General features: G+C 31.6%; 2 protein-coding genes across 2 annotated transcripts; both read right to left on the minus strand.

Moving 5' to 3' along the window:
- Nucleotides 1-249: 249 nt before the first annotated feature.
- Nucleotides 250-7773, minus strand: LOC133198484 (uncharacterized). The gene is made up of 16 exons (XM_061334574.1): nt 7728-7773; nt 5554-5743; nt 4248-4284; nt 3752-4089; nt 3496-3613; nt 3204-3289; nt 2519-2762; nt 2217-2396; nt 1754-1973; nt 1595-1666; nt 1435-1491; nt 1138-1260; nt 932-1009; nt 772-846; nt 529-590; nt 250-423 (listed from the first exon to the last, which is right to left on the minus strand). The coding sequence occupies exons 1-16, from the start codon at nt 7771-7773 to the stop codon at nt 250-252; spliced, it is 2100 nt and encodes a 699-aa protein (XP_061190558.1).
- A 10849-nt stretch (nt 7774-18622) lies between these two features.
- On the minus strand, nt 18623-21922 carry LOC133198495 (uncharacterized). Its single transcript, XM_061334583.1, has 4 exons — nt 21480-21922; nt 20555-20677; nt 20086-20260; nt 18623-19118 (listed from the first exon to the last, which is right to left on the minus strand). Exons 1-4 carry the CDS (start codon nt 21898-21900, stop codon nt 18623-18625), a joined length of 1215 nt encoding a protein of 404 aa, XP_061190567.1. The 5' UTR covers nt 21901-21922.
- Between the last annotated feature and the right edge of the window lie 3063 nt (nt 21923-24985).

Raw genomic sequence — 24985 nt, forward strand, 5'->3', positions numbered from 1 at the left:
GATAATTAGACAAAAAAATCCTGGAAAAAAAACTGTGTTATTGATCAAGAGCACAATTACAAACCAATAAAATCTCTGAAGGCAATGTTCTACCGTTCCTTACTTTTAAAGTTAAAAAATTACATAGATATGATTTGAAAAGGAAAATATGTAACAAAGTTAAATGAACCATGCATGCAAAAAATAGTAATGAATCTAAGTAAACTAGTATATTTACATATTTACAAAAAGAATGCCAAAAATAATATCTTAGCTGTCAGGTTTGCATGCTGCACAATGCCACACTGAGTCTTCCTTCAGCTGGAAATACTCCTTGTTGGTCATACTGGTGCATTTTCGATGAAACCATTTCCCACAGGAGTCACACCCAATCCAATGCAAGTATTTGCTGCCCACTTTCTTGCATTTGAAGCATGTCTCTGTCTGGAAGTAATAATTATATTAGCATGTCAATAAAAATCAAAGAAAAAAAATTCTGTGATTTATCGGGACATTTTATCATAGTGGATAATTTAATAAATATGATACCTCTGATTGGGATTTCCTGACTGGAAAGGGTAGCTGTGGAGATGGTTTGCAAGTTGGGACTGCTGTAATTTAGATACGTTAAGATAAATGTAGTTTAGTTTAAAAAAAACAAAACAAGTATGAATTATTCTTTTATCTTTTATCAAGTATGAATTATTCTTTTATCAAGTATGAATTATTCTTTTATCAAGTATGAATTATTCTTTTATCTTCTAAACAAACAATATGTGAATTATGTTTTACCATCACAAGTTGTTGGAACTGGTGGGGTGTTGTCTTGTTCCTCTGTTGCCTCTACAGATGATGGAGTTGGGAGGGCTGAAATAGTTGTTTCTTATAATTTAATACCTGGGAATTTGCAATTTGGAGATTCTGAATCAGACATAGGAAATTGAAGTGGTACCTGCAGGTGTGTCTGGTACAGTTGGGGAAGATACCTCCATCTCATCATCTGTATGAAGAGCTGGTGGATTTGTTAGAGCTGCAATGAATTTTACTATGCTTTTAGACTTTTCTCTGATTATAAAGTTTCCCAGGCTACCAAATCATTGTATCTGATTATTATTTTTTTCCCTTTTAATGATTAAATTGTCTGAAAATGCATGGTACCTGGGGAGGACTTTGGTGCACAGGCCAAGGACCAAAGGGTTTCAGTGCCACAAGGGGTTGCAGATTCAAGGATATTTAGTTCCATTTGTTCCTCTGCCTGAAGAGCCGGTAGTCCAGAGGGAGCTGAAATTATTTTTAATTTTTCCACTGTGATAAAATCTTAGCAAATGAGATCAATATACATGGAAAATCTAAACTCTTTTAGTCATATATTTTGCTAATTTTAAAGTATTTAATTTAAACTATTACATAATCATTCAGAATGAAATATGGAACATTTAAAAGTTAGTGTGTTACCAAAGGCAGATGGCTCATCTATGGTTTCTTCTCTAAGGGATGATGGATCTTTAGAAGCTGAAATGAATGAGATTTAGTTGAGTACAATTGTGTTCTTGTCATCTCAAGTTTTTTTCTATACTATCTTATTCTCTATAACTTTAACTGAGAAGTGGTATACCTGCAGAAGTTTTTAAACCAGTTGGGGTGGTCAATTCCATCTCTTCTGTTGCATCATCTGGAGTGGTCAGAGCTGAAAGAAATTCATTTAAGACTAAGATTGTCGTACTACTTCTAATGCACAAGTGCAAGGGAAATAAAATCATACTCATTGGTCTACCTTCTCTTAGTATGGCAGCTGCCACAGTCTTCCACTGCTCAGTTGACATGACCCTCTTTGGAAGGAAAAGGCACTTCTTTGGTTTTCCATTCAGCCTGACACTGTGGTTTGTTTTCCCCCCAAGCTTGACCACTTCCTCCCTCACAGTTTTCTGCTTCACCTGGTCTGCCCTGACTGCCACATGGGAGTTAGTAACTATCGTTGCCACCTGATCCTCATGCTAAAAAGTGATTAAAGTGTAGATTGAAACAAAAAAGAACCAAAAAAAAAATTCTTTTCATAGTAAATTTTAAATCTAGGATTAAAGATTACTGTTTGTTATCTTCCCCCTTTTTAACCAAGTACTTTGTATATGTTCTCTGTCATTAAAATAAACTATTCTTAATATAAGGGGAGATTATATAATTCCATGAAGAAGATTTTTCTGTAGATTTTTTTTATGAAGAATTTGTCAAACACATACCTGGGAGTTGCACACTTCTAAAATGGTTGAAAATGCAGAATCCCCCAATGTCATGGTTTCTGCCCTGGTGACCTCTGCGCAGGTAGGCATCAGACTCTCCTGATAATATGGGATGAGGACCTCTTTGATGTAGCTGAGGACAGTCTTCATCAGATCATACCGCTGAGCAGCATTTAGGAGCTAAAACAATTATATAAACGTAAAAAAAATTAGGAGGATAGGATAACTGATTATAGTCTATATGAACTTTTAAAGAGTTCCATTTACTTGTAATGAATGATTATTATTTAAACAAATCATACCATCCTTGCTAGGACCATTGGCAGGGCAATTCCTTCAAGGATCCTGATGTCCATCTTTAGAAGAGACCGCAGGTTCGCCACCTCTTTGTTAACATCAGCAGCTCTCACTGAGTTGAGACTGCACAATACCACTGGGAGGGCTGAAGAGGCATCCCTGGCAGCATCTTCAAGGACTCTAGCATCCCCAGTGTTCTTCTGGTGTTTTGTCTTCTCTATCTTCATCACAAACAATCTGCTGAAGTACCTAAAGAAAGTGTACAAACATTAAATTAAAACTGATTTTTTGGTTTAAGGAAGTCTGATCCTCAGGTTCATAAATTAATAGTTAATTAGTCAAATATGCTCATAAAAATATCTGTAAATCAATAAAGTAATGTTAATTTACCCACAGTATTTCTGTAGTTAAACATTTATTTAATCATATTATATAGGAAAAATTGTCAAATTCATGAAAATCCTATTTCTCTAAAACTGTGTCTATTTTTCCTAAAAATGTCAGCTTTAATGAGACCCTTTATAAGACTTCTTAAAACTTAAAATCATATTAAGATGCATAGAATGAATATTGTTGCATGAAAATATATTAATTTCAAGCTGCATGTTGATGCTATTTAATTAGATAATATTTTTTGGAGTTATCCTTCCTGGCTGAGGATCAGATACCCGTAAGAGTTAAAATCCTTACTTATATGCAGCACTCAAATCAAAGTTTGCCGTCACAAGACAACCAGTAAGCGGCTTCCTGGTTTCGTCATTGGCCTTCCCTCGCACCTGTAAAGGGAAATAAAATAAAATTTGTATACATGAAGTTATAGATATTTTTGCATTTCATTTTTGTATGGAATAGGATACAACAAACACTTGTTTTACAGCATTTGTAAGGTTAATAGAACAAAAAATACTAGTAACTTGGAATAGGATACAACTGACACTTCTTTGACAGCATTTGTAAGGTGAACAAAATTAAAATTACTTACAGCCCCATTGCCAAGATCAATGGCCAACTGCGAAACCTCGTCAGTGGATGTTGGATCATCCCACACAAAGGGCAGACTACTTGATGTGAGCCAGGATGTTACAAATGCCAATGTACATCTGCCAGGAACAAGAACAAATGTATAAAAGTATGTTTTCACTTAACACCTAACAAAGGACAATAACTTTACCATTTAATATTTGTTTTGTTTTTTTTCGTTTTGGGATTGTTTTCTGTTCAGATAGCATTGTAACTACCTTGAAGCAATATGCAGCTCACTGCATCCATTCAGCCAGGCCGCACACTGTGCAATCAAAGTCTTTCCTGCCGTTGGAGGCCCATACAGGACGGGCAAGTTGAAATGCCGGAGTTCCTCCATCCACTTGGTGTACAGGTTTAGCCCATACATTGATGCCCAGGAAAGAATGGCTGGCCCTATGTTCTCGTGCAGAATGTCTTCAGCCCTGCCAAGGAACTCATGCAGAGCTTCTAATCCAGTGGGGACCTGGATGAGGTGGGCCAAATCCAGCTTTGGGCCCTTCAGCTGGCAGAGGTCACCTCTCAGCCATATGAGACTACAGTCCATGGGATGAATCTGAAAAAAAAATGATTCCATTACTAGTTGTATTGCTATAAGAAATCCCACTCTTTTAACATTTATCTGTGTGTATGAGTTCTTTTGTACTCCATGTCAAGATTAAAAAAGAAAATTTAAACACCTAATTTACACCAAAAATGAGAGTATAATGTTACCAAAGACCCTGTGGCAAGGTCAAGGATTTGAGTAGGGCTAAGGAATATAAGGGATGTTCCTTCCTGTCTTCCGGCATTGGCAACCATCTTCCTCCTGTAGGTGACAGATTGGGTCCTTCTCCTTGCCTCTAAGGCCAGATGTGCAACCAGCTGCAGGAGCTCAGACTGCTTAAAATGGCAAAGAAGGGTGCCAATACGGAAAGTTCTATTCAAAGCCGTCTGAAAGTCCTTAGGATTGTGTAGGTCCCCTGCCTTGAAGAATGCTTCCCTAAAAATTTTCAAAATTAACACCATTATATATGCGAAAGATTGAAATTTCAGTATGATTTATTAATAATTTTTAACCTTGGTTGAAGAAATATTACAAATCTCATTTTTACACTTTAAAGGAACAAGATATATAACTGTTTTAGGTAAACTATTAATAAAGATATTGGCAGTAAAAAATATTCGTAACATAGTTCAGATTTGAATAAGTTGACTAATAATGGTCCTCAGTATAAAAGAACAAGGTTCACTTAGGGCCTTTTTTTGCCCTGTGAATTTCTGAAAAACTGAAACTGCTTAGTTTTAGTTGACAATGCATTAAATTTCATTTAGACCTTTGGCGATTGCAAATCTACCAAAAATGACGTAATTTTCTGGCTAGTCAATGCATTATGACGTCATGAAATGCGTCATTTTCCTCATATCCTGAACAATTCTACAAAAACAGCCAATTTTTAAAGCTATTTTTCGATATTTAATATAGAGCGCAATCTCTGATCTAAAATATGCAATTATTTACTGATAGAACCGTTTCTGAGGTTTACAAAACATGATTTATTTTTTAGATCAGAGGGTGCGCTCATATTATTTTTCTTCTTTGAAAATACTTAAATATACCTGTTTTCCTTAAAATTCAAGAACATTGCAATTCCATAAAGCTTGTTTTCCAAGACCTGGACTTTAAGAAGAAAAATTTTAATAGGAAATGAAAGCACTAAGTCTCTACTTTATCTTGATGTTTGAAATGGAACATAGGGTTATAGTCAATAAATAGGTATATCTACAGGGCCATTTTATGCCTAAAGTGAACCTAGCTCTTCTGGCAAGACAATTCATGGGATAATTTGGAATAATTTTCTTGGAAGAGTTATCTCTCTTATTGGAGGGATATTAAACCTTAAGAACATAGCTTTTAATCATTCCTCTGGTTTGAGAACAGTGTGTGGCACTATTATTCAAGGAGCATATTGACATTGATTTAGATTCTATAAACTTTCAGTATTTTATCAAGTAGCAAAAAAAAAAACCACACACATACCCTTTTTGCCCATTGTCTGTTGTGACATCCACCACATAAATGGAATCTTGTGGGTGGGCAACCTCATACAAGATGCTGAACACAAAATTGGACCTCATGTGCCATCTTTTTCCAACCTTCACGTGCCACTGCCCGTCCGTGATTTTGATGTTTTCCATATTCCTGAAATATACTGTGTCTTTAGTGAGGACTGCAATGTGGTCTCAAGTCACTTATTCAAACATGAATATAATTTCAATATGCTATATATTTAATTCAAGAGCATAGACAATCAATTTTTAATAAAAATTCTCATAAACATTTCGGAGAATCTAGGGCAATTTCAAAAGTGGGTACCAGATACCCACTTTTAACTCAAAGACCTTAGATTCTCCAAAAAACCTTTATGGGGTTAAAAATTTTATTTCTGAAGTTATCTAAAGGTTCTTTATATCATTTCCTTCGTCTTTTCGAGACGAGAAAGGATATGTAATAAGATTTTTTGTAGGGTACATAATAAAAATTTCAACCCCTAAACTCCTTTGAATTTGGTCTTAGAAAATTTTCAGTGCGCTAATTAAAGTGCTTTTTGGGGCTGTTTTCTTTAAATTTCAAGCAGTATAAACATACTTTATATCATTATTTTCATCTTACAGAGCAGAAAACAATAATACCAAAGATATTATCATATCTTAATTTAAAGGGAGGTTTAGCCCATATTAGAAGTTTTCGGAGCACGTTAAAAAATTCTAAGTCCAAATTTCAGTTTTAAGGGTATAAAATTCTTAAAAGATGTTATAAGATTAAATTGATTACATATTCTTTCTCGTCTCATTGAGACAAAGAAAATGATGTAAAACACATGGGGATAGCTCTACATAGCTCTACTCCAAAATTGTAATTTTTCTGGCATTAAAAATTTAACAAGCAATAAAATCATTTGAAAGTAATGACATTTTTCTGAGTTTAAGCAGAATGGTTAAAATTATCTTGTTTATTCAGAAAATAAACTTAAAAGTGGGGGTCTGTGATGATAATTTTTATATATAACTAAAATAGTGCTAATTTTTAGCCTAAAATGGGCTATTTTTTCCCCAGGACTTTCACAATTGTCCAATATGATGACAGAATTCATGATGGTTAATTTAATATATTATCAGTGGATGACCTCTACGAACTAATTGGTTAAATACCTGTATATCAAGCACCTGCCTATTTATGTATGTCACATGTAAAATACAGAATCAACATTTTTAATATTATGGACATGCTCAAAACATGTTAATTTTAAAAATTCCCATACTCTCCAATACCAGTGTATTGGATTGCTCTCTGAACAACGTTGTTAGACACGCTTTGTTTATTTACATACATAGTCAGTCTTGTATATATGTTTGTTATGACTGACTTACAAGTACTTGTTCTTGTAACAAGCCCTAGTTCATTATTCTCTGTTTACTATCTGTTTTTTATTTTGATTACATCTACAATAGGTTTCAGCTTTTCTAGACAATATCAATATTTATATGTTTGCAAGCTACAACGTTGCTGTTTTTTTTGCTGCTTTATTTTATTTTCCCTCACCAACCCAAAACACTAGTTATTACCGATCATGGGTAATACTCTTGATCAACATCGAGCCGCAATAAGAATTTTTTTACCTCCGAAATAGATGCACAATCAAATCCATGACTTATTGTTTTTTCAGATTTATACATTTATTATCCTTGTTGTTAAAAGTGTACCAATGTTGTAAACAAAAATTCAAGGTTTGCATGAAATACGCAGTATATTTTCAGCATGTCAATTTTCTTTTTCAACTTATAAGCATTTTACTACTGTTGTCTGGGGATATTGAATCAAACCCTGGGCCTACAAATAACATAGTCCGTACTTTAGATATTTTTCATATAAACATAAGAAGTATAAGAAACAAAATTGAAAATTTAATATCATTTGTCAGTGATTATCACATTTTGTGTTTTACAGAAACACATTTAGATGCAAATATTGATGACAGTGCTATTTCAATTGAGGGGTTTTCTAAAAATTTTCGCAAAGATCAAAACTCATATGGGGGCGGTACACTTATTTATGTATCCGACTCACTTAGAGCTTTAAGACGTGCCGACCTTGAACCTTTGAACACTGAATGTATATGGATAGAAGTAAGCGATCCTATAAGTAATATTTACCTCTGTTGTCTGTATCGGCCTCCGAATTCTGACAAATCCTTAACATAATGTGGTCCATTGAAAAAGTTTCTGATATATCCAACAAAATAATAATCCTTGGAGACTTAAATGTAGATTTTTTAGATATCCCACGCACTCACATAGTTAACGAAATTTTGACTCAACATAGCCTTTGTAATATCATCAACGAAGCAACGAGAGTCATGAGTAGTTCGAGCACGCTTATTGACCCAATTCTAGTTAGCTCAGACATCAGAGTGCTTCACTCCGGAACTGTTCAGGTTGATAATTTTATAAGTGATCATAAAGGAACATATGTTTATGTTAAGTCAGATGTTATTCAAAATCAATCATACGAAAGAAAAGTTTGGTTATATAAACATGCAGATATGGATAAATTGAATTCTCTTATTGAAAATACTGACTGGAACACACTTATTAGTGAAGCACCGGATATAGATCAAGCAACAAATAATTTTACATCAACATTTTTGAATATTGTGAAGGAATGTATTCCTGAAAAATCGGTCGTAATTCGTCCAAAAGACAAACCTTGGTTTGATTCGGCTTTGCGTAAAACACATAGAACTAAAAAAAAGGTTATTTAATAGGGCTCAAAGAACAAAAAGAAACTCTGACTGGGAAAAATATAAAAAATGTAGGAACAATTTTAACAATATGAAAAAAATTGCGATCGAAAATTATTATAATAGCATAGAACACTACATTACAGATGCAAGTAAAAATAATTCGAAAATGTACTGGAAATTATTGAGAGATATATTTAAAGTTAAATCAACTACAGACATTCCCCCTCTACAGTATACTTCTATTAATGGTGATGCATCTATTGCTTTTTCAAATGAAGAGAAAATAGATGTTTTAAATGATTATTTTGCTTCTATTACTTGTATTGATGATAGCGATGTTGTGTTACCGGATTTTTTTTCTGCTTGCAATAGCACATTTGATAACATCTGTATTTGTGAACAAGAAATCATAGATATTATTTCAATTCTCCCTGTAAATAAAGCAATAGGCCCAGACAATATTAGTCACAAGATGTTGAAATCCACAATGTATACTATTGTAAAACTGTTATGTTTATTGTTTAACAGGTCATTAGTTGATTGTATTTTTCCTTGTAAATGGAAAGTTGCTAATGTTCTCCCTTTATTCAAGAAGGATGATCCTTCTGTTATGTCTAATTATAGACCTGTGTCATTGTTAAGTTGTATTGGTAAAGTAATAGAACGAATCATATTTAAACACTTGTATAATCACTTTCATGATAACAAACTTTTTTATAAATACCAAGCTGGATTTCTACCAGGTCACGTACTCCACTGTATATCAACTGATAGAAACATATGATACTATTGTTAAAGCTATTGACAACGGTGAACATTGTTGCATGATATTTTGTGATCTTTCTAAAGCTTTTGATCGTGTATGGCATAAGGGTCTCTTGTTTAAACTCAGAACTTATGGTATAGAAGGAAATTTGTTTCAATGGATAAAGAGTTACATAGAGGGTAGATCACAATGAGTTTTATACAGAAACTTATTATCTGACAAAAAACCTTTATATGCGGGTGTCCCTCAAGGCTCAGTGTTAGGACCTCTATTATTTCTTATATATGTAAATGACAAGTTTTTGTAGACTATTTGCAGATGATAACTCCCTTCAGCAGTCATCTAAAAATGTCAATACTATCGAAAACAAACTGAATTATGATCTTAACAAGCTAGAAATTTGGTCGAAAAAATGGCTTCTTAAATTCAACTCTTCTAAAACTAAAGCAATATTTTTCAACTTGAGAGGAAATGTTAATTATCCTAAACTCTTCTTCCAGTAGAGTCAGCTAGAATTTGTCTCTTCGCATAAACATTTAGGGATTTTTTTCTCACATGATCTTAGTTGGTCTACACATATTGATGCTATTCTAACTAATGCGTATAAAAAATTGGGCTTATTAAAAAAACTTAAATTTGTAGTAAACTCTTTTACTCATGTACACAACCTTTATTAGGCCACAATTAGAATATGCTTCCCTGGTGTGGGGTGAGTGTAATGTAGGTGATAGCGAAAAATTAGAAAAATTACAATTATGTGCTGCTAGAATTGTCACAGGCTTAACTCTGCACTTTATTTTGAAACTGGATGGGAACCATTACATGAAAGAAGGAAAAATACTAGATTAACTACAATGTACAAAATTTATAATAATCAAGTTCCTGAGTATCTGACTGATATAATCCCAAATTTGCGTTGTAATTCATCAAGTTACAGTACGAGAAATGCACATAACTATAACATACCCAAATGTAGATTACAAACCTATAAGTCAACTTTCATTCCCCTTGTTATTGATGAATGGAACTCATTACCTCTTGCTGTAAGAAATTCTTCCTCATTATCTATTTTTAAAAAATTTCTTATAATAAAACTATGCCACCCTCTTACTTCAGTTACGGAAATCGACGCTTAAATATATTACATACAAGGCTTCGACACAACTGTGTACTTAATAGCGATCTTTTTCGATGTAATATAATTTTGAGTCCTTTATGTTCCTGTGGAAGAGTGGAGGACTCTCATCATTATTTCTTCTCGTGCAAAAAATATACAGAAGCCAGAAAAGAATTTTTCGATAAATTTCTGCGAATGGGAAAATTACATACTGTCGATACTCATACATTACTCTGGGGAGATGAAACGTTAAACGATGTTGAAAATGAATACTTATTTTCTATTGTACAAATATTTATTAAAAAGTCAGGTCGTTTTGGTTGATGCAATAATTACTTCTTGCAAATTCTATACAGCTTGTGTATTGTATAATGTTTCTCTGATTATTATGCTTTTCTGTATTTTATTCATTTTAAGCTGAAACCCATATATGTAAATATGTTTGGTATAATTCATATGTAGGGAGAGGGCGTATTAAGTTTTAAGAAATTTTGCCCAATCCCAGTTGTAAAGTTTATAGACAATAAAATATGTTCAAACCACAGATGACAACTCAGGTGTGAAAATCCCAATTTTGGCTAAATGGGAATAAGAAATTTGAAATTTTTGCGAGGTGGGAATAAACCCAATAAATTATGTCCTATTTTTTAAATATCAAATATAAAAATTTATTATAAATTTAAAGACTATTTCTAATGCCTGTGTGGAAGAAATTACATATAAATGCATGTGCATATAAGTATACAATCACAACCACATTGTACCTTTATCTCAATCAAGAATTTATATTTTAACACAAGTGGTTATTAATTACTACAAGTATTTCTGCAAAATAAAATAAACAATTATTTTCATTCGTTTCATCTCTCTATTTTCATCAGTTAAGTATTAATCCAAATACATTCAATTGTTTATTACCAAAAAATTATTTATTCCCATGCATGTTGATGAATGAATTATTTATTCATCAATAAAAATTGTTCTTAACATTGTCTGTTTTTTTCCAAAATGTGATTTTTTTTTGTTTAAAAAATATTGATACATGCATGTGTATGTGTTTTAAAATTATTAATATGTAGAACATGATTAATTAATATCTTACAAAAAAATATTTATAATATGCATTATGATAATGATCTTGTGCACCACAGGTAATTATTACAGGTAATAAGCCTAAAACAGACTATACACAGATGACAACTCAGGTGTGAAAATCCCAATTTTGGCTAAATGGGAATAAGAAATTTGAAATTTTGGCTAGGTAGGAATAAACCAACACACAACCTGTATATTCCATGTAAGTTGTAGTGCTCAGTATAACAATGGGCACTAATTACCTATTGTTCCTCCGGGGCCATCACTTATTGAAATGTAATAAACAAATTTCCCCCTTTGCCAATCTGAGCAATTCTTCATGGATGCACCCCCTATCCCAAAAAAGTATTAATTTTTCAATAATATGGAAAATAAATAAATATAAATGGTAAAAGTTTAATACTTCAATAATATAGAAAATAAATGATATAGGTAAAAGTTTTTTTTTAATTTTTAACTATCAGTTTTCTCCAGTTACACATTTTGGAGAACAAGTTCTGTTCAACAGTACAGTTTTCTGTTCATTTTTTCTGTCACAGTTGGGCATGCTACATGTAACTCTTGATTCCCACCTACATTTTTCACCCATTGGACTCAAAACTTAATCAAATGCAAAGAAAGGTTTATTTAATTTAGCAATTGATTGATAATTTTTGTTTAACGCCAAGTCGGCAATATTTTAGCCATATTCAGCGATGAAATTCAATTGACTGATAAATTTAAAATCAGTTACATGATCTTAAATATAGTAATTTTTAGTCGGGAGGTAAAAATTTTATTTCGAATTTATTTGAAATATAAGGCATGGAAATGGATAAATTAACGTTTGTGATGCTTAATTATGTAAAATTCATGATCAGTAAAGTGCTTGTTTTAAAATGTGTACTATCATGTGAAATTGGTAATAAAATTAAATGACCGCTTCTAGATGTATGCTGATTTTGCTAACTCATTGCATAAGACACCTTTGAAAATGGACTTGGCAGCACAAAACTATCATCCTAGTTGTAATTTTTTTCCCCAGAGATATAAATTACCATTCACATATCATTATAATTCTGTGAAGTGTTGTCTGTAAATCTTTTGGTTTAAAGTTATTCGATAAAGAATTAAAATTTGGATTAAATAAAATTCTATCCAAAATAAAATTCTATCCAAAATATACAACACACCAAGGTGAGTTTTTTTTTTTTTCAAAAATCAAAAATATTATTCATTGTTTTCAGATGTCTGAAAGGTCACAAATTAAATAACAAAATATGCTCTATAGCATGCATATGTGTAAAGATACATAAATAATTACAATTATAGATGTACGAGGAGCATGTTTTATTCATACTTATTGTGTTGAAAAAAGTACTGCAAGTCATTTTAATAAATTAAAAATAAATAGAATATGACATATTTTGTCCTTGTCTAACACAATTTTTCAAAATCAGTAACCTTTTTTTCATAAGGCTTAAGCTATTCTTGATTTGATAATAAAAAAAAATTGTAATATCATTGTCTATATTACCATTAACATTGATTGCACTGGAGTTTAAGTGTTCCTTCATTTAAGCCAAAACAACAAGATGACATATTTTGTCCTTGTCTAACACCAATACAACTTCACAATGATACAGATCTTTAATTACACATGATGGATGGATAATCTTTCTTAAATTGAGGGAGAACATTAGCAACTGTCCATTACAAGGAAAAATATTATCAGCTAGTGAGCTAGCTATTCAACAACATAATGGTTTTACAATAGTATACATTGTAGATTTCAACATCTTGTGACTTATGTTGTCTGGGCCTATTGCTTTATGTACAGGAAGAATTGAAATAAGATCTATAATTTCTTGTTCACAAATACCAGTACAGATAGCAACAAATGTGCTATTGCACAGGGGGAAAAAAACAGGTAACACAGCGTCGCTATCGTCAATACAAGTAAAAGAGGCAAAATAATCATTTAAAACATCTACCGGTATTTTCTCTTCCTTTGAAAAGGCAACAGATGCAACACCTTTGATAGAGGTATACTGTAGGGAATGTCTGTAGTTGATTTTACTTTAAGGACCCTCTCTACACTCAACGAAAAAGTTTTTTGGACATTGAGAAAAATATGTTGTATAAAGGTATAAACATTGAGCTTATTGATATCATTTTCAACATAAGTGCCAGGCTTTTACCCCCAGGAAAAATGTTCAAAGTCAGCAAAGTTTACATGAACAGAAATCACTGTTGCTTACCTAAGTAGGGAAAAAGCATGCAGATGAGGTGCTCAATTAATTTATATTGGCCTATCAAAATGTTAAGAATGCTTGAGTTGATTAGAAATTGATTGATAAACTGTAGATTTCAATTTATTTTATTTTAGATCTAAGGGCATATTACTCTACCTACGTAAAAATACCACAGAATCAGAACTCTCTAGTGTGCAGTGTAGAGAGGGTTCTTAAATATATCTCTCAATAATTTTCAGTAAAGTTTGGAATTATTTTTACTTGCATCTAGTTCTGTAATGTGGTGTCAAAACAAATTACTATCAAAAAATAAAAATTCTATACAAATTCTCATCAATAAAATTTCACAAGTTGACAATTTTGATATTATTAGTACAATAATACAGAACAATGTATAAGGACATATTTTGTAAAAAAAAAAAAAAAAAAAAAAAAAAAAAAAAAAAACCTTGACAATTATTATTCTCACAGACCTAATGTTATTAAATTCATTGAACTAATGTCAACCAAAAACGAAAAAATTCTGAAAAAAACTATGTATGTTTATCATAAAAATTTATGATGCTGTCTGCCCTCCTTGATATATTTTCTCCTCTCTTATCTATTTATCAATATTTTGGTTTGGGTGAATAAATTGAACTTGAACTTATACTTTTTCCTTCGTTTAAATGAAATTGAAATGAATTTAATGTATTAATCTGATTAATTAAATATTACTTATCCTGGTAATTAGGGGTAAATTAAATTTACATGTATGTTGTGTAAATAAATAGTTAACTATATCAACATATATAAGTACTGTATAAATGGGGATTATATTATGACCATCTTGAGATAGAGGACAAATACATTTTTAAATTATAAAGACCTTTCACTACTATTTGATAGACAAATTGGAGATAATATATTATTAAATATTCACCTAATTATCTAATTAAATAATGTGAAGAACATGTGAAGAGATTTCTTCCCACTTAGCGAACACTTATGAAAATACAGGTTAATCTGTCTAAAGTGGGAATGGTGTGCATACATGTTTATAGGTAGGGAATAGATTATTCCACATCCGGTAGTTTGTAGTCTGTTTTAATAAGATAAAATGTTTGTTTCACATACATATATTATTTCATCTAGCATAATTTATAAAATGTACATTTTAGTGTTTCAGATGGAACCCCCCCCCCCCCCAAAAAAAAAAAATATGCTCATCTTATTTTTTCTTGTCTAGCCAGAACACAAAATGAAAATGTGAAGAACAGATAAATGTAGTAATGTCTGTTTAACATTAACTACATGCAAATGAAGATTCAGCTGTTCATGAAATACTCTAAATATACTTATATACAAACTCTCAAATATTTCTGCTACTCTGCTAAAGCATTTGCAATCATGGTAATAGGCATATGTAGAATGAAAAGTGATTGCATTGATATTCTTCAGATTTGTCTAAATTTGTTTAATTATATGGGACCATACATGATAATCAACAGGATCTGATAAATCTTACACAATTACATTGGAACGTAAACAAGGAAATAAATTATAAAACACATAGTTGGACCCATGCTTTTTCTGTGTATATTAATGATCTAGAAAATCACCCTGTTGATACAAAATATTATTGTTTACAAGCTTACTACTTGAACAGAAAAATAAATTAGGTATGTTTTTGAAACTATTTCAACTTAAGCTAAGAGACTGTCATTATAGCAGAAACTTCTGATGTTCCATGTGATTTTTTGAATGCTACGTCAGAGTGGGGATGGCAAGATAATAGAGTGTCTTTACTGTCAAATCTGGATTTCTACAGTTGTAATATTCAAGCAAAAATTGCAGGATCAATTTTTACAATAACACCAAGTATAAAAATTTGTTTTGCCACTTAAAGGACTATATTTGGTAAAGACCAATATCTTCCCCCGATATCAAACTCTGATACATTCAATTTAAAATATGATTCTTATTTAGAAAAAAATAATACACTGGTTTATTGGAAATAGTATTTTACTAATATTTTTTATACTCTCTTTCTTAAAAAAATACTTCATTAATTAATCTACTAAAATTAATCTAGTAATTATCTCAAGTACATTTCCTGATGTGTTCTGTAAAAAACACAACAATTCTTCGTAGGCAAGCCTTACATGAAATCATTACTTTACCCAATTATTATTTTTTTAAAATGTGGAACTCATATACCAGTACTAAATCTATTAATCTGTAAATAAAGAACTTACTGTCTCTGAAGTCTTCAAATGATTGATAGAAAGACAATTTTCGTTCCCCTTTTTATATCAATGCAGTGGGAGTTAAGATGTCAGAATTGGTTTACTGTCAAAACCCATCTTCATAGTATACATTCAGGTTTTGGATTGCTGTAAAAACAAGAGGGTTGTAGTTTCCTTGAAGAAGGTTGACAGGAAGGAGTTTACTCCCAATATCTTTACACAGAATTTGTAGACAGCTATACCTGTTTATGGTTTCTTTTGTTAATTTGTTGAAGACAAATTGCTTTTTCAATGTATTCCCCATCACTTCTGTCTTATTCAAATTTCATATGCAATTATCTTGAACAGTAGTTTTGGATTATTTGGGTATTTTTCCTAAATTCTTTATTAAATACACAATCTGATATAGTACGCATTATAAAAACCTTAACATTTTTACAGACTCTGAAGTTCGATCGAGAGAGAGAGAGAAAGAGAGATGACATGTTATCATATATTTCATTGAAAGGAATAAGCTTGATTTTCATATTATAAGAAATTTTGATTTAACAATTGATTCCATTCATTAGATGTCAAAAACCCCTGTCTCCATTTTGTCAAAAACCCTGTATCCATTTTTACATGCTAAGTATTTTTGAGTTTCATAAAAAGTTTCATATGTGAAGTTGCAAGTCTGACTTTTAATCTTTTTCCTAGTTTATTCTACCTATTGCCACTTATTGAAAATCAGGTAGGAAAAGGTAAGAATTAAGTGGGAATACCGGTAGGTGGAATTTTTGTGAAAACAAATAATTAATTGTATAAACATATAATATAAACAGTAATTATTGAACACCTGTTGGAATAGAGTATGGAAATTGGCTTTTTAAATTTTATATACATGTAAATCAGACTTTTACAAATATTTGAAAGGAAGATTTTTAAGTGAATTAAAGCATGTTTTTCCCAATAATCTATTTATTGTATTTTCTAAAATTCAGCTATTTAAATGCATTTTTTCATGAATTTATGTATTTTATGTTAAAAAAAAAAAATCAAGATATCAAACTATTTTTTAATCACTTTTTTTAATTTCTAAAATATATTAAGTTGAAATAAATCATTTATTCATAAACCTATTTATTTTTTGTTTTAAAATGTACAAAATACAGGTAAATCTAAGATGGGATGTAATTAGTCTAATTACTATAAAAACAAATTAACTGGTATCTAGACATCTATTGTTATTTGCAAGTTGGAATAGGTGGAATTGAGATTTTTAAAAAAGTGGGAATAGGTAGAATATCTCATTGTTTGGATATAGTATTTTATCCAAGAGGAAAACAAATGTTGAATATCTTTCTTTTCCCAAGAAATCTCAAAATAAAACTTAGCATTTGATGGAAGTCACACACCCCTATCATTTGCACACACAATTTTTGAAAGGAAAAAATCTACACATAATCCCATAAAACATTAGCTGACAATTTTTTTTTTAAGAAACCCAGAATTGAATAATTCTTTTTATCAATTATATTGGTATTGAGAGAAAAATCCCAAAGGGACTATAAAAGCAGCCATGAATAGGACAGAAAAAGGTTGGAGTACTTGTCTTAAGTATTGAAGACCTCAACATTCCAAGTTGGTCAGATGGTGGTGGTTTGGGAGGAGGAGGGGGGGTTATACAGCTATACAGAAGACCTGGGAACTGTAGTAGGTCAATTATCTAATCAGTAATTCATATCCTTATTATCCAGTGCTAAATATTCTTGTGTATTAATTTATTAAACCTCAATATCAATGAAGCTCCAAGTGCAGCTTTCCAATTCTATGGTAATTTTATGCAATTAGAGTGATCTCCCTTTGAAGTTAGAAAAGTTCCTGTACAGATTATTCTTTTTAAATGTGTTTTTAAAAAAGCTTTAGTTCCACGAGAAAGAGAATGAGAAAGAGAGAGAGAAATATAATTATCTTCAAAGGGTAACACAATTTGAGCGAGATTAAAGTAAATTAAACATTATATAACTTAATTTTCTTTGGATTTTTACACAGAGAAAATGTGGCAGTTACCAAATGTTGAAAATGTATTAAGTAAGCCCAGAATCTTCACCCTTATTCTCAATGTAATAGTTTTTTAGGGATAAATAACACAAACAAACTTTTTTAGAAATTAGCAGTATTTCTCATAGATTTATATTCAAATAGGTAACCTGAATAATGTTTAATAGCCAGAGTTAAAGTGGGAGAATTTTGTAAGATTTTGTCAAACTGTCAAAAATGATATAAATCAATCCATGCATCAAATTTTGTTTGTGTTTTGTATCCCTTAATGTTTAGAGCTTCATTAAAGTGAAAATACTAATAAAAAAACAACAACTATAATTTAACTCACATTAGAACATGTTTTTTATTTACTTCAAACAATCTAATAAGTATTTACATTTCCTCGTCAATATATTATGTATCTGTGGAGCGGCCGGTTACCGCCCCCGAAGTAACACTCCAACATGGGATAAACATTTCAAAACTACAGTTCTCTAGTTAAGGCATGAAACTTTATAAAAATGCTTAATAACATTAGGTAACATTTAATAATGGTGGACATGTGGAGCGGCCAGTTGCCACCCCCGATGTAACACTCCAACATGGGATAAACATTTCAAAACTACAGTTCTCTAGTTAAGACATGAAACTTTATACAAAAGCTTAATAACGTCAGTTAACTGTTAATAATAAGGAGCAGTCAGTTGCCGCACCCATCACATAACACCCCAATTTGGATAACAATCACAATTCTACAATATTGTACAGTTAGATGTCCTGCATTTCACATTTGTAACCATAACTCTATGGTTTGAGTTGAAGCATATTCTGCATAGAATGACACTACGAAAGTTTTGTCAGGAGTTTGGAATTGATTCCTGGGAGGACAGGTTCCTTGCCTTTCCTTCTGCACTTTGCGGTGTAGGCATTTCGACGTTTAATGTTCCTATGGATAAAGAACAAATGATGGGTCTGGGACATGGAATTTGCTATTTTCTTGAAGCGGGAAAACCAAGAAAATGTTTGTTCTGCAACCATGGTGTTGTAACCAGGAGGGAGGGCTTGGTCAGCACTGTACGATTCTTTACACTTTGGATTTTTATGGTTGGCCAAATGTAGTCTGTCAATAATTTTTGTGATGTTTCTCCACATCGTGTGAAATGGGGGAGGCAAGGGCAAGTCCTCTTTTGCTGCTTTTAAGGAGTCTAGTTGACACATATTGTCATAGCACAGAATGTAGTTCTCCATTGCTTCCTCTAGATCCTCTTCTGGAACGTCTTTCAGTTCTAAGTACATTAGGCGCACTACCTGCATGAAGATCTGTGAGGGACTCTCAGACCTGAAAAAAAATTATACAGAATTTTATTATTTTATATCATCTTTTGGTTCTGTTTTCATTAACTAATGTATAGAGATTAATAACACCCTAACTTAAAATTAAGAAAATGCAAATGATAAAAAGTAGGTTTATTATCTCAAGTACTGTTTTTAAGAGTAAAAATATACATTGTCACATTTATAAATTCATATCCATTCTGCAAATCTATTTCTACCCTGCAGGAAATATATCAGATCAGTTGTTAAAACTTTGTTTATATCAGGCATATTGCATATGCAAGAAACCTTTTTTATTACTAAATATGTAATGCAGTTAATGGTTGATATAATATACATGTAATCATATGATATGTTAATAATTCAGTTAATATTCAGCATAGTTTGTTACAGAATAATGACATAAGGTTCTAATCATTAAAACAAGATTTGTTTGTTGAGAAGAGATCATGCCTGGACACTAATAGATAAGAACAAAACAATTACATTTTCTAAGAGTGGGGAGATGAATATGGAATATAAGTAATGTAATAAAAAAAATGATTTAGATCTGTATTTATTTGTGCACTGCTTGGTATAAAATACTTGTGAAGGATTTCCCCTTTTAGTTATTTCCCATTGGACACTGTATTGGAGGTCAAACTCAAGTGTTCTCCTCTTTGAGTAACCAAAATTAAAAAAAAAATGAATGGCAGAAATTAAAGGATAAAAATATTTAAAATACTAAAATTAAGAATTAATAGAAGCTTTGTAAATATATAATTCCTAAACAATAAAAAAAGGTGTTATCTTTACTTTATTGCCCAGTGCAAGTTTATATGGGTTGAATAATGAAGGAATCTGGGCTTGTTGACCTTAGATTTGGTGACCAATGGGAAATAATTCTTGAGAAAATTGTATCTACCAAAAGCTATCTATTAATTACTATGCCAGGACTCTAGATTTTGTAAAAGTGCAATCTGTTTTCTTACTTGAAAATTGGGTCAAAGTAAGTAATGTGTCCTCCCCCAGTAACGCACAGAAAATGCCCTCTAGATCTCTGACGAAGACGTGCTTTCTCCCCAGTGTCTTTGTTGCATGCTTCGTCTTTCTTTGCATTGTCTTCCCAGGAATTGACACTCATGCTTGCAACTATTTCATCTGTTCCTGAAGAAAAAAAATATCTTATAATAATTTTCTATACAGTGTGTTCTGATAGAAAGGATCTGATTTTTTTTGTAAATTACTAGCATCAGGTGATAAAACCAGTAGACAATGTGGGTTTTTTTTTTTTTTTACTTACAGCCATTTAAAAAAAAAATATACCCAAGCTTCATAAAGAATGTGCAGGTTTTATTTTTTATTATTGTTATTATTATCTTTGTACATGATTGTACAGGTATTTTCCAGTCTTGATCCTGTATCAGTTTACAGTACCTATATTTTGGTTTGAATTCATACCTTGGTAATTCAATGCTGATAATCCCAGTGCCTTCCCAGTTGAATCACTTTCATATAATTGGGATGCAAATTCCAGCAGCTTTTCATCAACCTTTCTGATGTCATTGGCAGACTTTGGGTGAACTGTAAATAAACAGAACAAGTTTTAAGTGCTGTTGTACAGATTGAACAAGATTTTCTTTTTTTTTAGCTGGCTATAATCTTCTTTTTCATTGAAAAGACGAAAATGTCAGTACAGTAACTACTTTTGTCCTTGTAGGTGGAATAATATAGGGTTATTGAACTTATATTGGTGAAAATTGGCATGAGTTGGCTGTACCAATACGAGCTTGCAAGTGCATTTGTGGCAGCCAATGAGTTCAATAACAGTCAGTCTCCTTTATTATAAAGCTAATTTAAAAACATTTCCCATTGATCTGTGTCAATTATTTCAATCAAATAACTCAATATTAATGAGAATTGTTCAGTATCCGTATTTAAAATAACACTGTTTAATTTTAGCATCTGTCCTGTAAGTATTCAGATTGCAACATTCCACTGACCTTACCAAGCATTATGTTTGCTTATTGGGGTTTTATTGAAGCTAATAGGTTCTAAATTATGAATTAATAATTTCAATTTTGTGCGAAATTAGCCCCCACCTTACCCATCATAAATATTGCTGTTGAGAAGTTTTTGTTTACGATAGGTATAGCTGGATATTGAATGCTCGATTCAGAATGTTTCGGGGCATTTTTGTATATGCACAAAATATGTATTGCAAACTCAGTGTTCAACAAAGTGCTGAGATGTTCAATGGTAAAATTCGCTAAACTTTTAGTAGTTAATTAAATAGACTATTTATTAGCTCTATAATAAAAGGATACATGGAACTCTTATTCATCTTTTTATATATATATGAATACATGTATAAAGGTATATTTACCTGCACATCCTAGGAATTTTAGAAAATCCTCTTTTTTGGTTGGAATTTGGTGTTTTTCCAAGAGCTGGTGGTGTTCATCACAAAACACTGACCCCGCCTTTGGCTCTACAGTGCATACGTTGGGAAATGTTAATAATGGATAACCATCAACTTCCATTGGAACAGCAAACATGCAGTGGCACATGCACACTTTCCAGCAGCTGTCAATCACTCGCAGATTGCTGCAACCTTTGCTCTTGCACAAAGGTGAACAGTCCTCCTCTTTATGCTCGTAAAGTTCTCTTTTCCGCAGACAGTCAATTTCTTTCATGACTTCTTCCTTGGTCCTGGTGTTATTAAAGAACACTTGAAGGTCACGCTCTTGTAATTCGTTCTCTAATTCCCCCGTGAAATAGACTGCTGTCGCATTTTTTCTCGTCATGTTCACTTGTAGAGAACTGTCATCATCAGTGGCTGAAAAAATATTTTTAAAATTCTGGTAACTATTGTAATTATCAAAATATGCTTCAAAAAACACCAAAACTTTATAACTTGAATGCTAGGTGTGATAGGCCATTCCAAGTTTTTTCTATGATTAGCATCTAACCATCTTCCAAAAACCTACCCACCTACTCTCAAAAAACACACAGACCAAAGAAGTAAAACACAGACCTTAAGGACAGATCATACAAAAAAAAAAAAAAAAAAAGGATGCCTGGATTGGTATATTTCTTTGGTCAAATTTCTAAATTATTAAGAAATTGTAAACTTCCTATGATGTTCAAAATTCAACGTTTCTGCAACCATCCTTTTAATTCTATACAATTTTTTGTCAATTTAAATCCCATTATTGTTAAAATTAGAATGAAAAAGTAAATTCAATTTGGTTAAACTTTTTCACTTTAGTTATATAAACATGGCTCAAGTTGTTATTTTCAATTTTTTTTGCAACAATTTTCATTTTATGCATCTCAATATGATTTAAGGTTCTCTGGAGTCTTAGCAATGATATTTTAAAAAGTTGACATTGTACCCCACAAAAGCACAAAAATAAATTCATTTTTAGAGAAATCAAATTCCCTCTAATTTAGCATTGGATCCCAGTGCTTATAGCATGATATGAAATTAGAAGTGATCTGGGATGTCTTGCAAACTCCTACACTATGTATTTTATAAGAAATGAAGTAAATAGAAGAACTAAAATATTGTGTAAGTGTGCAAAACATATAATTTTTCCAAATGCATGGATACCTATAATTTTGAATCCAAAAATATATTTCTTGATCAGTTTTCAATTAGAAAATCCATAGCTGATGTATTTATTTGCATTTACTGAAAATATATTTGAGATTTATTTGATAACTCTCCCTATATAATATGAATAACTTTATTGATGAACTTTGAAGAAATACCAAGGGTAAATACACATTATTCTGTGAAATCAAAGACATTTTTGTGAGCATTTTCAATTAGTGAAAAGCTGATTTTCAGAACCTGAGGATCGGACTACCTTAAATTGAGCATAACTTCAAAACAAACATGATCAGTTGAGACAAAGGTGATCATTAATATTTGATTGACAGATAATTTAGATAAGCCTTCTAAATTTTCTGCAGCAAGCAAAATTATTAATTAATCCCACTGGATTAATTGTACTTCTCTCATCCTTTTTTTTCTTCAAAATTTACAGTAGGAACTTTTTCAGCAATGATAGAATGAGGTTATTATCCGACTACCTGTTTAAATGAATAGTATTCGTGAATTTACATAAGACACGAAAAAAAAAAAGATAAATAAAACAGAAATAAAAAAAAATATCTTGTTTTTAAAATAATAAAAAAAATCATAAATTGAAATCATAGAAATAAAAAAATATATATCTATCTATATCTTGTTTTTAGAATTCAATAAAATCATAACTAATTATGTAACAGTATTTTAACCAAAATAAATCAGGAACATTATCTAAATCCACATTTCAGAGAATAAACACAGAATTCAGTGTTGACCTTAACCCTTAGCTTCAAAACAATCTCCTCAGAGGAGGTAATTAATCTCAAAGACAAATAAAAATAATGCTTTGGATTTTCTTCAAAAGGAAAGCTAATTGATCCCAAGGGACTCATTGCAGCTTTCATAGTTTACAAGGGGAACATTCTCAGCAGTTTTTTTTCTCTTTTCTCATTCATTACGAATCTATTATCTATCCCACTACCCAGCTCCAAACCAGAAGACAAAGAGAAACACACCTAGCATCAAATAATGTCTACTGCGTATTCAACCAACATACCAAATTTGAACTTAATTGGTCAACCATAAAAAAAAGTTATTAGGAAAAAAACCCAAGAAATTTGAAGACGGAAGAATGACAGACAGACGGACAGATCAACGGACAGACAGAGTGTTTACTATAGGGCACCCACAAATCCTTGCAAGGTTTTAATTATTAAAACATTTTAATCCTTTTTCATTTTCTTTCTTTATTGGAGGGGGGGGGGGGGATTACTTGAACTAACAAGAAAGTGCAATACATTATATTAATTGACAAATGCATGGACAATGGCATAGAATGTACAGAACAGTCAGTTACCTCATTATTGAATAAACTAATTTACAAGTTAGAATTCATTGTCGGGAAAAAAAAAACAAGCATGACCAAATAATTACATTAATTTAAGGCTAATAGAAAGAGTGTACTTCCATTTCATATGTTAAAATTTTTTATACATACAAGGCATATTCAAATGTAAGTGTAAATTTGACTGTGTGATGTATATTCCTCTGTAAAAAATTTAGAGGAGTAATTGCCCATTGTGGCCCCATCCAACCCACAGGGGGTCATGAGTTAAACAAAACCTGAATCTGTAAAAGCTGGGAATTCCTCCATATAATTATGACTAAACAAGCCATTGTTGTTCTTTAGAACATTTTAACAGAGTTTTTACTTTCAAAATATTCCCTCGGTCAAACTTACAGCCCATTTTGACTCCTGTCACCCAAGATCTGATGGTCTGAGAATGCATGCTTCTGTATTCCGGTAAATATCAATGATTAGCCATGGATTTGCAGGACTTGGAATGGAGAATTTACAGATTTGTTCTTATATGTCCATATGCTAACCTGTAATGCAACTTTCTAATAACTCTCATCTGTACTGTTCCAGTGGTTATTGAGAAGATTTTCAAATGGTTCTACTGAACTAATTCTCAATTATTTCCCGTGGAATGAGGGTGTGGGCATTCATTTCATTTCAGTAAACTTTAATTCCTTTCACTCAAGGATGAATTGTGGCAAGTTTTGTTAAAATGTCAGCTCATGGTTCTTGAGAAAGTCAGATGATACTAATATGTTACTTATGTCAGGGATCCCTTTTTCTATGACAAATTATTGTAAATCAAGGATGATTTTGATAGTTTTCAAACAAGAGTGAATAAAAATCACATCTTATGAGCAGTTTTCAATAGTTCAGCGGATACTTTTTAATGATGAAAAACAGCATTATCATTGATTTCTTATAAAATTTGTCC

Source organism: Saccostrea echinata, unplaced genomic scaffold (genome assembly GCF_033153115.1).
Source record: "Saccostrea echinata isolate AGI-Se365-2 ecotype Australia unplaced genomic scaffold, CSIRO_AGI_Sech_v1 ptg000001l, whole genome shotgun sequence".
Lineage (NCBI taxonomy): Eukaryota > Metazoa > Mollusca > Bivalvia > Ostreida > Ostreidae > Saccostrea > Saccostrea echinata.

What these genes read in the sequence shown, in the direction of transcription:
- LOC133198495 (XM_061334583.1), bottom strand. Translation starts at nt 21,900, where the DNA reads ATGACGAGAAAAAATGCGACAGCAGTCTATTTCACGGGGGAATTAGAG. An exon ending in AAAATTCCTAGGATGTGCAG is followed by an intron (nt 20,678 to 21,479) that starts GTAAATATACCT and finishes GTTTATTTACAG; the next exon opens with TTCACCCAAAGTCTGCCAAT. An exon ending in ATCAGCATTGAATTACCAAG is followed by an intron (nt 20,261 to 20,554) that starts GTATGAATTCAA and finishes TTTTTTCTTCAG; the next exon opens with GAACAGATGAAATAGTTGCA.
- LOC133198484 (XM_061334574.1), bottom strand. Translation starts at nt 7,773, where the DNA reads ATGTTAAGGATTTGTCAGAATTCGGAGGCCGATACAGACAACAGAG. An exon ending in CAATGGTCCTAGCAAGGATG is followed by an intron (nt 2,397 to 2,518) that starts GTATGATTTGTT and finishes TAATTGTTTTAG; the next exon opens with CTCCTAAATGCTGCTCAGCG. An exon ending in TGTACCAGACACACCTGCAG is followed by an intron (nt 847 to 931) that starts GTACCACTTCAA and finishes CAACTATTTCAG; the next exon opens with CCCTCCCAACTCCATCATCT.